Genomic DNA, 12,231 nt, shown 5'->3' with positions numbered 1-12,231 from the left:
ATAATCACAACATGATGATCATAGAAGGCTTTTAAAAAAGACTACACAAGAAGCGCAGATGTATTACTAAAAGGTAATGGTACTTATAGAGAGAAAAAAATGGTAAACAAAAAATGAAAAGGTTTTCCTTGGAAGGATAATATAATGATTAAAAGGGGAAATATGCACCTTTGAAAAGTTAACTCATTGAGAGAGAGAGAGAGAGAGAGAGAGATGCATTTCTTTCTAATTGAAGAGATGAGATGAAATTATATTTTAATGGTTGAAAATATGAATGCAATGTGTCTACACCCATGAAACACCAAAAGTTACACATACTATTAAAAGAGATGGATTTTATTCATGAAATAATGATTGAATGATTCAACTTGACAAACATACACATGTACGTATACACATCTATGTGCAAACACAAACACTCGTGTATCCACATACACACATGCATGTACGCACAAAATGTATGAGCAAGAGAAAAGATAGAGAGAGGGGGGGGAAGAGAGAGAGAGAGAGAGAGAGAGAGAGACTAAGAGCTATGAAAGAGAAAAGAGGAACTAAAAGAGAAAAGAATGAATATAACCTTATAAAACATGCATATTTATATGCATGCATACACATACAAACACATACATCTGCGCACAAACATGTACCTACACGTGTATATGTGTGCATACACATGCACACACAAGCATACACAACATGCACACATATGAGAGAAAAAATATGAGAAGGATTCAAAGAAAATGAATGAGATGAGAGGAAAAGGACAAAGGAAAAAGAGTATACATACACTTACGAGACCACACAAATGGAAATGCAACTATTAAATACACGCATACGTATACTTACATACATACAAGTGCATAGTGACTCAATCACCCATCAACCTTCTTGCGAGATGCAATGTGCATTATGATGCGAACTCCCATAACTATTATTGATTGATACCAGTCCGACATCAATGCAAAGCACTAGAAAATCTAGACACAGAGCAACTAGTATATGATGAATGAGCACCTCTATACTAACAATGCCAAAATATGTAAGATGCAACAAGTATAGCCTACCACTCTAGTTGTTGTGGCTTCCTCTTCTTCATTGCTTGATCCAAATATTTAGGGTGCAAGATACCCCATATAAAAACCTTCGAGATTGTAATGTATCCACATATACTTGTGGACCCAACTTGACTTCATAAATTTCACTAAGACATGAAAAAAGCTTACAATACAACTAAAAATGTTTTCAAAAGTCACATATATCTCTAATATTGTGAAATAGTTCAGGAGTAATAATCACTTCGTCAAACCTATATTCAATCCTTTTTACATAGTTAGCCTCATCTCTTTCCTAATCACTTGCAAATGTCCAAGGCACACAATAGAAAACCATTATCCTTGATATATTTGCATGCAAACCAATTTTATGTTGCCAAATCTCCTCCACTATCAAGTCTTCCAATTTCTAGCCATTTCTTTCAAAATTCATTAAGTGTCAAATTACAACACGAAAGTAAACCACTACATGTGTCATGATGATTTCAACAATCGACAAGAATTGGTTTCCTTTCTTGAGGGATTTGTACACGTGAAAAATCAAGAAAAAGCTCCAACACATGCTTAGCATGAAAATGAGCCCTTACCGTGAGCAAACGATCCCTTGCCTTTGTTGAACCAAAGCGACCTTCATAAGTCCTTTGGGAGTCCATTATGAAATTTACATTAGTATTTAACCAACAGCAACCGAGTGAGAAACAGCCAAAACTCCCTTTTGAAAAGCCAAGCATAGTCCTCCAAGTCCAATATTGGACTCTCCTAGTGAAAAGAAGCCTTTATTTCTTGCCACTACTAATTGTAGTCTCTCTAAATGTGATTCAAAGAGAAACTATGAGAAACAAGAAGCATTGAATGGTGACTATCCATTACTCTAGGCTACTAACTAGGGCATTTGAAGATGGTAAATAAATCCTAATCATTACTAGAATCCTATATTTATGCATGTTTTGAATAAATGCAATAAAAATCCGGTGTGAAGTTTTGATAGAAGCAAATGACATAAAAATACTCACCATTCAACATAGAGCTAAAACTTGTAATTAATGTTTTACTCCAATGTACAAAGCCTTGTTTAAGAGGCATGTAAAATCTTCGTCAAGCACTCAGAAGCTTCCTTATATCTTTCTGCAAAAAAGATAATTAAGAATATCAGTGTTTCGCTATGTTTAAAACTGATGAGATCTAGAAAGCCCTACCATCCACATCCCCAAAGACTTGAATGTTGGCACATTTCCTCCAACCCTCTCTCTTTTCCCCCTTCTCTCTTCCCCTCCATTCCATTGCAATGCCATGCTTCCTGAGTTTCCATTTACTGTGTTCTATGTTCAGACATTATATGAGATCACTGTTATGTCCTTCACTCTCATAGATCCGTAGGGCCTCCAAAAGAGGTCTAGACCTTCAGAAAGCTGGCCCCAAGAAATGTAAGACTTTGTGATGAATGAAATGCAATGGCTATCTACAACATCTGATGATGGCAGGCTGGATGCAACACAACCTCTCCTCAAGGGAAACTATAGATGAAACACAACTGTCTTGAGTATTGGACAGCAGCTAGAAGGGAATGACTACACTATTCCAAAATGTGGAGAGGATGGGTGGCAGCACCTGTATGTAGAAGGAAAGCAAGCTACATATGTCTGGTGGAAGCTTGTACAGTTCCCTCCAGGTGGTAAGCATCAGCCGGCAGATGAGAAGGCTGCAATGGCATGAAAGCCTCCAGGGCTAGCAGCAGCCTGCAGTCCAAATCTCAGGCCCCAAATGGTGCCCAAGGGGGGGGGGGAAAGAGTACAAACTTGAGCAAGCCCTGTGGGAATCAGAATTTTGTGGGAAGGGGATAGCATCTCAATCAGTGTCACCGACATTTGAACCAAGGGAGGCTCTACGCTCCACATGTTAGCAAAAATAATTTTCCATGTCTTTCTCTACATTCATCTCTGGCTTATCAGCCTCAGTTTGAGCCACATGAGGTTTTCTGGAACTCTGACATTGTCTTTGTCTGTCAATCTTCCTTGTGTGACAATTGTCTCGTGATAAGACACATCAGGTGGAGATTGGGTTTCTCTGTCCTGTCCATGGCTTCCTAGTCCTATCCCAGCCTCTCCCAGGCAGCCTACATGGCACACCAGCAATTATTCTTTTCCTTCTACTGTTCATGCATGCTGAGCAGTCATTAGTACTGCAGGGCAGATAATTTTCTAGACCAGTTTTATGGTCAGGCCACCTTTTCCGATGCAGTTGCTTTAGCTGACCACTTTTGAGAGGAAATAGGCCAGATTCTGGAGTTATAGCAGCAGATCGACAGCATTCTAGATGAATTGGCCAGTTTATAGCTCCCCTCTCTACTTCTAGGAGAGGTCATCACCCTCCATTCTATTGCGCGCAGCCCATCTCACCCTCCTCTGTTGTTGCAATCACATTCAGTCAGCCATCATCTTCCTCGGTCATATTTCTCTTTTGTCCCTTCAGATCCTGTGCCCTTATTGATGTGGCTATAGCCACACATGCACGGGCTGTTGTATCAGCTCTCTTCCGGTTACAATCAAATTTCAGTTTTGTGTTTTCTTCATTCTCTTATGTACATTCCAACACTCTATAGATGCTCAAGGACCCTATCAACGTTGTTAATCGACTCAAATGAACACCAGTACTCTCCTAGTGTCCAAAGACTATGCCATCCTTGTTTACATCAGCTCATAACTTTTCAGAAGTCCATATGTAGGCTTCAGCCGGTCCAGAACCTAGAAAACACATCCAGCTTAAAGCTCAAATTCAGGGAGCAAACTTCCAAATATACCTGCTCTACACGGTTCCCATGCAATCCCATAATGTTCTTCTAACAAATAATGAGATTTCCCACAATAGAACTAAGAAGAAAATACACTTAGTCCACAATAAAAGTGTGCAAAAAGGAATCGCAAGGAAGAAGAGAGAATCGGAGCCCAAGGTGCTGTTGTAACCTATCGTGATGAGATTTGGGACTAAAACAGCAGCATACCCTGTTGTAAATGGGGTTAAGCATATTACAAGCCCATCTCTGCAGGAGCAGCACTTAATAAGCAAACATAAGGACCACCTCATATGCCAAGACTGCGCAGAATGATAACCAAGTAATGACTCCACCACATGGTGAACTCATTGTACTCTCACTAATTGCTTGAGCGAAGATCGCAACCGACAACAACCTTAAAGGCTACAAATGCTGCAAAAGTGCTATAATCTCCTGCAGTTGTTTCCAACCACTTTATGATGACCTCCATCATTCCTCAGCTGGTTAGTCACAGACTTTTGCAAGCGCAAACCTAGAAAAGTCCAATGTAGATTTGTTCTGTTATGAAAGCATGGCCAACGGTGGAATCAGGTTGCACATGCAAGGCTGAGTTGAAACCTAGATGTGCTGGTTGAACAGCACACAACACCATAATCCAAATCTGTAAAAGGCCGCAAGCAAAAGTGCACTTGCAGGAACTGTACTGCTATGAAACGGATGTTACATGAGCAAAAGCTAAATGAGGATGATGACTACCCAAGAACATGAACATGAAGCATCACAGAAAAGGTCAAATCTATGAACAGCTTAGACATGCAAAAAATGTGTAGAACCTCTATTTGCAGAGGAGAAATGGAGGGCTCGAATCTTTGAAAAACTTGCCCATTCTTGTCCACCAAAAACTTTGCAAAGTTCCACTTTATGTTGTCACCAAATGAACTCCCAAACAGCCCCGAGCTCTTGCTTGATTTGAGAAATTTATAAATGGGAGCGGTATTGATACCATTTACATCAACCTACAAAAAGGCAACCCAGCTTGAGAGCAAGCCTCAGTCAAGACAGAACACATTCTTTAAGAGTGGATAGCACTTATTATTATTACAAATTCTTCCCCTAGAAAAAACCAAGCCAACCTTGTCAAATATGGGATACTCTGCCTTAAACCTTGAGCATGCAAACTCCTTGATCTGTTGATTTGTTCCAGGCTCTTGGCCTCCAAATTGGTTGCATGGGAATGCCAAGATTTCAAACTCTGCCACCACACAACAATTAAGTTAAAGATTCGGAAAAACTGCAAAGGATTAGCTAATGCAGCAAAAACATGCAGAAAGCATACAACTTTACACAGTTCTCAATGGGTGGGGTCTTACCTTGCCCCTTCAATTTTTTGTACAGCCTTGCTAGGTCTGTGTAATTCGATGTTGTTAGGCCACTGCAGATGATGAACTGTTAGGTTACTTTTAGGCCCCTGCCTGATTTTGCCAATAAGCCCATGACTGAGACAATCTAGCCTTCTGAAACCCCTACTGGGAATAGGTGGTAATCCTATGGTCAAGTATGAAAATTCATCACTGAAACTCCCGCAATCAGCCAAGCGGCCTACCATCACAATGTGTGCATGTGGCTTTACTTGAGCAAGTACATTCTCAATCCAGAAGATGAAAGGATTCGATGGAGCAACGGTATGATAATTTCACATGCTGTCATGCAGCCAAAAAGGCGATGCAAATGACGCGGACTATGCAGTTCGCAGACCGATGCTACTGGGCAGGAAAACAAAAATGCATGACAAGCATGAAGGTGGCCCGGTTGTTGTTAACCCACCAACGAGAGGCAACATTGACAATGAGCAGGACTTTGCCTCTGTATTTGCTCAAGCTCACATCTTTGCGGTCAATGTCCTGAATCAGCAAAGGGCCAATACAAATGTAAATATGGGAGCGGATGTTAAGAGCGATGTGGAAGCCAGAATCGGACCATACAGACAGTCGTGCACATTTACTTACCTTGACGGTGAAATCGTAGATGCTCTTCTGCGCAAGGGCTATGAGAGGCGTGGAATGCCTCCTCTTGATGCTAGATGAAGCTGAGGCTGAGGTTACGAGAAGGGCAGGGCCACAGAAGAAGCCGGACGCAACAGAGGCACAGGAGAGCCAGCTAAAAACGTGAGGAAAGCGAAGGGCTGCTGTCCTGTACCTGATAGTAGCATTGTTAATGCTGGCTCTCGCATCGCACACTGATGAGGCAGGAATAGCGATGGAGGTGATAGACGATGCCATAACAGCTTCTCTTATCACCATGGGCGACCCGGATGTCCTTCCAAAAACTCAAGACGTAGCTTGCTTTGTGCCCAGACAACAGCTCAAGCATACCGGGACAAGGCCTTAAACGAATAACCCCACTAGCATTCCTTGAATATTTCACGCCATGTGAAACGCTAGGTCGCTTTGCTTCACGGCAGCTGTTGCGAATCAACATTACGAGGAAACTAAGTCAACATATTTCTCTCACTTCTTCCTCCCACATGGTATTTCGTTTTTTTCATCTCTCCTAGCATAAAAATGCTAGGCTGCTTCATGGTGGCTTATTGCGTAAAATTACCACAAACAACATTGTGAAAAGAATGAACTTGCTATTCGCTTGCATTATTTATTAACCATGCAAATTGTTGCTTTTTTTTTACCTATGCTTGCTCTCTCTCTCTCTCTCTCTCTCTCTCTCTCCCCTTTTTTACATCTCTACTCTCTTTGCACTTCACTCTAACATTGTTGACCTATCTCTCTCTCTCCATTTAAAGTCTCTCCTCTCTTTGCAACCCCTCTCTCTCTCTCTCTCTCTCTCTCATTTATTGATTTTTAATATACTAACACATTAATAAATTAATATATTGGTAAATATATACCCTAACATGTTACTAGTTAATGGGTAATATATTCATAAATATATCGCTATTCAATAGTTAATGAAGAATAGTTAGCATCTGTGTGTGTGTGTGTGTGTGCGCGCGCGCGCGCGTGTGTGGAGCACCCTCAACCCGCCACTTACCACCATGGCTAAGGATATGTTTATATAGATGGCTAAGGACCTGTCCTCAACGACCTCGCAAATGAAGTGATACCTCACCTCAATATGTTTCATCTTCGCATGGAAGACTGGATTCTTGGCCAATTGAATGGCACTCATAGAATCCGAATGCAGTGTAGGCATAGCATCTGTCATACCAAGTTCTACAATCAAACGGCCTAACTAGATAGCCTCCTTGCAAGCCTCTGTGGCTGCAATATACTCGACCTCTGTAGTAGAAAAATCTGTACATTTCTGTGCCCTGGACATCCAAGAGAAAGCCCCTCCAGCATAAGTGAACACATAGCCAGAAGTGGACTTCCTACTATCTGCATGTCCTGCATAATTAGAGTCAATGTACCCCACAACTCCTGTATCCTAGCTGCCATAACAAAGACATATATCTGTTGTGCCCTTCAGGTACCTCATGATACCCTTCACGGCATCCCAATGTTTCTTGCCAGGTGTAGCCATATAATGTGCCACAACCCCAACTGCAAAAGCTATATCTAGACAGGTGGCTATCATGGCATACATAAGATTGCCCACGGCTGATGCATAGGGAAACTTGGTCATCTCGGCCCTCTGCTCATCTGTTTGCAGACAATCGGCCTGTGAAACCTTCACATGAGAAGGTAATGGATAGCCAATAGACTTAACATCCTGCATGTGGAAGCGCTCAAGGACTTTATGAATGTACCCCCTCTGTGAGACAAATAGAGTAGTCTCTGAGATCTATCGCCCGTAATGTACATACCAAGTATATAAGAGACATATCCCGAATCTTTCATCTCAAAACTCTTTTTGAGCTGAGCCTTAAGAGCATCTAGCTCCTCATGAGCTATCCTACTAAAAGCATGTCATCCACATAGAGTACCAAAATCAGTAAAGAATCGTCACGGGCTTTCTTCGTGTACAAGCACGGATCCATAGCACTGCGACTATAGCCCTGTGACTGCATGAATGCATCAAACTTATGGTACCATTCCCTAGGTGCCTGCTTCAAGCCATATAGACTCTTCTTTAGCTTGCACACTAGGTGTTCCCTGTCAAGGTCTGCAAAGCCCTTAGGCTGCTCCATGTAAATCTCATCGTGCAAGTTCCCATGTAAAAAAGCCGTCTTGACATCCATCTGGTACAAGTCTAGGTCAAGCTGTGCAACTAAGGCCAAGACGAAGTGTAGAGTGGTCATCTTGACCACACGAGAAAAGACTTCATCAAAGTCAACACCATGCTCCTGCTTAAAACCCTTAGCAACCAATCGAGCCTTGTATGCCGGCTTGGGGTGTCCAGGGGTACTTTTCAGCTTATACACCCACTTGCATGGCAAAGCCTTCTTAACCTGAGGCAAGGAAAACAAATCCCAAGTCTGATTCTTATGCAATGAGTCAAGCTCAGACTGCATGGCACCACTTTCTCGGGCTGCATATACATTTTGTCCTCATGAAAGATGACATCATGGTTGCGGATCACTTTCCGCGCCTACGGATCCCATAGACGGTAACCCATTTTGCTCGCATCTCCATAGCCAATGAAAATGCATTTGACACTTTTAGGATCCAGCTTATTGCATTTGTCCTTGGGCACATGGCAAAATGACTCACATCCAAAGACACACAAATGATCATAAGAGGGGGGCTTGCCTGCCCATACCTCCTCTGCAACCTGAAAGTCAATGCCACTACTAGGCGACCTGTTAATGAGATGCATTGCAATAGTAACAGCCTTAGCCCAAAAGTGCTGCGGTAAGCCAGCCTGGCTAAGCATGCTATGAACCCTTTCCTGAATGGTCCTATTCATGCGTTCAGCCATACCATTCTGGGGAGGGGTGTAAGGGGCGATCAATTGACGCTTAATACCCCGCTCATCACAAAACTGCTCAAAAGTATATGATACATATTCATCCCCATTATCTGTCCTTAGGCATTTTAGTCTTTTCCTAAACTGGTTCTTTGCCAATGCAAGCCAACGCTGAAATGTGTCTAAGACATCGAATTTTCTCTTTATGGGATAAGCCCAAACCTTACATGAGTAATCATCTATGAAAGTAACAAAGTACTTTGCCCCACTAAGTGACTGACAGGGCATGGGCCCACATACATTTGAGTGCACAAGAGCCAAGGGCTCACCCATGCATTTCTTACTAGACTTTTTATGTGTATTTCTAGTCTACATGTGCCATACAAACAATGATCACAAGAATCAAAATGCGAAGAGTCAAAAAGGCGGAAGATACTATAAAGCACGAAGCATTTTCATTCCTTTAAAGACATATGCCCCAAACAAGCATGCCAAAGGGATACATGGGGAATAGAACCCACAAACAAAACATGATCCAATGTAGCTCCAGATACAAGTAAGGGGTAGAGGCTGTCAGACTTGGCACCTCTTGCAAGCACAAGCCTGCCACGAGTAATCTTCAATGCAGGATCTCCAAAAGACACAAAATACCCTGCATCATCAAACTGTCCAGCTAACATAAGGCTACGAGTCAACGTAGGTATATGGCGTACATCATGCAAAACAAAAGAACTGCCATAAGGAAATTGCAGCCTAACATCTCCAATGCCCACAATATCAAGAAACCTGTCATCACCAAGACGCACAAAACCAAACATGGTATGATAGGTATGAAACCAATCTTGATAGGGTGTCACATGAAAGGATGCACCCAAATCTAAGAGCCAACACTACGCATACATAGAATGTATCTCAGAAGCCTACAAGGCATCGCATGAAGAAGTTGCAAGTATGTAATCATCATCTGAATCAGTGGCTTGCATGGCATTAACCTCTTCTATCTTCACATTGGACTTTGCAAGTACAATACTACGCTCAGAAGACTTTTCCTCCACTTTTTCTTTTCCCTTTTCCTTGCACTTATCATCGCACATTTTATGGTACTACGGCCTAATATGTCATGCTTTCCCACAATAATGACAGGTAAGATCAAACTTCCGTCCACGGGACTTACTGCGACCACGTGACTTGGACCTGGACTTTTGAGAGTCCTTGCCCTTATGATCATTATCATGCATGCCATGTCTGCCACCTCTAATGGCCAATGCATGTGAAGAGCGAGAAGCATCATTGTTTCTCCTTTTATGGTACTGCGGCCTAATATGTCATGCTTTCCCACAATAATGACAGGTAAGATCAGACTTCCGTCCACGGGACTTACTACGACCATGTGACTTGGACCTAGACTTCTGAGAGTCCCTACCCTTATGATCATTATCATGCCTGCCATGTCTGCCACCTCTAATGGTCAATGCATGTGAAGAGCGAGAAGCATCATTGCTTCTCCTATTGATTTCCTAAGTCAATAAAGCACTCTCAACATCTTTGATTTTCAATCCATCAAGCTTCTTAGTGCATATGGCAATACGGAAGACATCCCATGATTCAGGCAAGGTGCCAAGCAGAAACAACAGGTGCAAGTTGTCTTTGAACTCAATACCCTGTGACAACAGACTCTTCATGATAGCATGAAACTAACTAAAATGGGATGAAAGGGAGGTCCCCTCCTTCATGCGAAGGTCCATTAACTGCTTCAGCCAATACATCTATGACGCAGGACTCTGCTGCGCATAAAGCTTCTGAATATTCTCCCATAAATCCCATGCACTCTGATTTTCATCTTCAACAATATTATGATGGACCTCTTCTAAGAGTGACAAAATAATGGTAGACTTGCATAGCTCATCAACTTCCATCCAAACATTATCATCCATATCCTCAGGTTTAACACCCTTGAAACGTAAGGGTTTAATCTGCAACTTCTGCACCAAAACCTGCCATATTTGGGACTTCCAATACCCATAGTTGGTACCATCCAACGTGGCAATGTTAAAGAGAGCTGTATCTTTCAGATGATTAGACATACTATCCCAAAAAAATGTAAAATTGCAGGTTGTTGTAATTAGTAGAAAATGCACTAAAACCACTGCTAAACTGGCTGAAAGAGTGGATTTCACCAAGAGAAGCACCTGTCCACCAAATATGACCAAGACAACATCAAATAGTAAGCATTGGCCTCATAGAAGTGCTCAAAATCTGCAAATTTTAGCTTGTTGTAATAAATGATAGTAGTATGTAAAATTGTCCCAAAATGAAGCAATCACTGATACATATATCACTGCAACTGCCAAGTAGCAAGATACATCCAACAGTGAGTGTCAAGGGGTAAGAAGGTACCAACAACTTGTCAAGCAAGAGACATCTCATAGGTCTAGAAGTCATGCATGTAATGGGTCTCGGGGTAAGAGAAGAGACCAAGCACAAGCACAACTGATAGAGCAAGGAGCTCAATGCATAACCATCCAAGATGCATACAAAACTGACAGACCTGTGTGACAGAGATAGGTGTCTGCCCCAATAGGCGTATCAAATTAGTCCACTACAAACTAACTGCAGACATAAAGCTCTCAAGAGAGCAAATGCATGTAACTGTCCCACAAGCTCAAGCTCAAGTGTAAACAAGACTTTGTGTACATTCAAATATACCAAGAGGCTCAAATACATCTAAAGAATGAAGCTCCAAGTAACTGCCAAGCATGGGCAAACCAAGTGGCATCCATATCTGACCAAAGCATAAATGCAAGAAGCCTAAATGTCAAGTAGTGACCATAGGCATAAACCGGTCCAAAGCATGCCAACTAAAGCCAAATGCCAGTGATGACGACCAAGGCGGAGCCTATTCCAAGCTCAAAAGCTTTTCGGAACCAAAAAGAAGCGTTTGACAACCTCCAAATACATCAGTATGATCATTCAAACCTCCAGTAAGCACCCCATATCAATGAGCATACACCAAGTAAATGAGATTCAGCCCACTGTATTACAGTAAGCAATTTACTGTTAAATGAAGCTCAAACGGTGCTCAAATCTGCTCCAAATCAGTCCCAAAGCATAGACATAGCACCCCATAACATCCAAGCATCACCAAGCATCAATAGGCATCAAACAAGCAATGCCAAGAAGCATCAAATAGTAAATGTCAAGTGCTGCCCTGTTTTGACAGTCTTGGGATTGTGTATACATCAAGGGCTAAGGGGAGAAGCACTCAAATCGATCACCGGGAGCCAAGCACTAATATCAGGGAGTTAAGCAATGCTCGGGAAGGTTGCCCAGAGTGTCGGGAAGTCGACGAAGAGCAGGGAAATGCTAGGATCAGGTCAGCCTAGCCCCCTAAAAATTCATTGAAATTTGCGCTAGCTAATCTTGGGGGTCGGGGGGTCTTCAACAGTCCTCGGGGGCACTTGGCAATGTCAAGGGGGCTCCAATGCAGCCCGAGAAGAAGCCGATGAAGGTCTGGAAGCTCGGGGAGGAGGCCAGAGATCAAAACAT

The 12,231-nt window shown here is 42.3% G+C and overlaps 1 protein-coding gene across 9 annotated transcripts; it reads right to left on the bottom strand.

Annotated features, from left to right (window-relative positions):
* Positions 1-472: 472 nt before the first annotated feature.
* On the bottom strand, positions 473-6,232 carry LOC148014703 (putative phospholipid hydroperoxide glutathione peroxidase). Of its 9 annotated transcripts, none has more exons than XR_015688571.1 (7): positions 5,829-6,229; positions 5,647-5,723; positions 5,193-5,254; positions 4,956-5,074; positions 4,701-4,838; positions 2,066-2,173; positions 473-1,859 (listed from the first exon to the last, which is right to left on the bottom strand). XR_015688571.1 is itself a non-coding variant. In XM_087666179.1 (6 exons), exons 1-6 carry the CDS (start codon positions 6,120-6,122, stop codon positions 2,168-2,170), a joined length of 696 nt encoding a protein of 231 aa, XP_087522305.1. In that variant the 5' UTR covers positions 6,123-6,228; the 3' UTR covers positions 473-2,167. The 9 variants fall into 9 exon arrangements, 4 of the variants coding, with proteins under 4 accessions (XP_087522305.1, XP_087522303.1, XP_087522304.1 ...); XR_015688572.1 differs by having other exon boundaries at positions 476-1,691; XR_015688568.1 differs by having other exon boundaries at positions 480-1,859; positions 2,066-2,177; positions 4,656-4,838; positions 5,829-6,228.
* Positions 6,233-12,231: the final 5,999 nt, after the last annotated feature.

Source organism: Lygodium microphyllum, chromosome 25 (genome assembly GCF_053477565.2).
Source record: "Lygodium microphyllum isolate KBCC chromosome 25, Lygodium_microphyllum_v1.1.10, whole genome shotgun sequence".
Lineage (NCBI taxonomy): Eukaryota > Viridiplantae > Streptophyta > Polypodiopsida > Schizaeales > Lygodiaceae > Lygodium > Lygodium microphyllum.
Note: the sequence above shows the minus strand (reverse complement) of the source record. Positions and strands in the feature narration are given on the sequence as shown.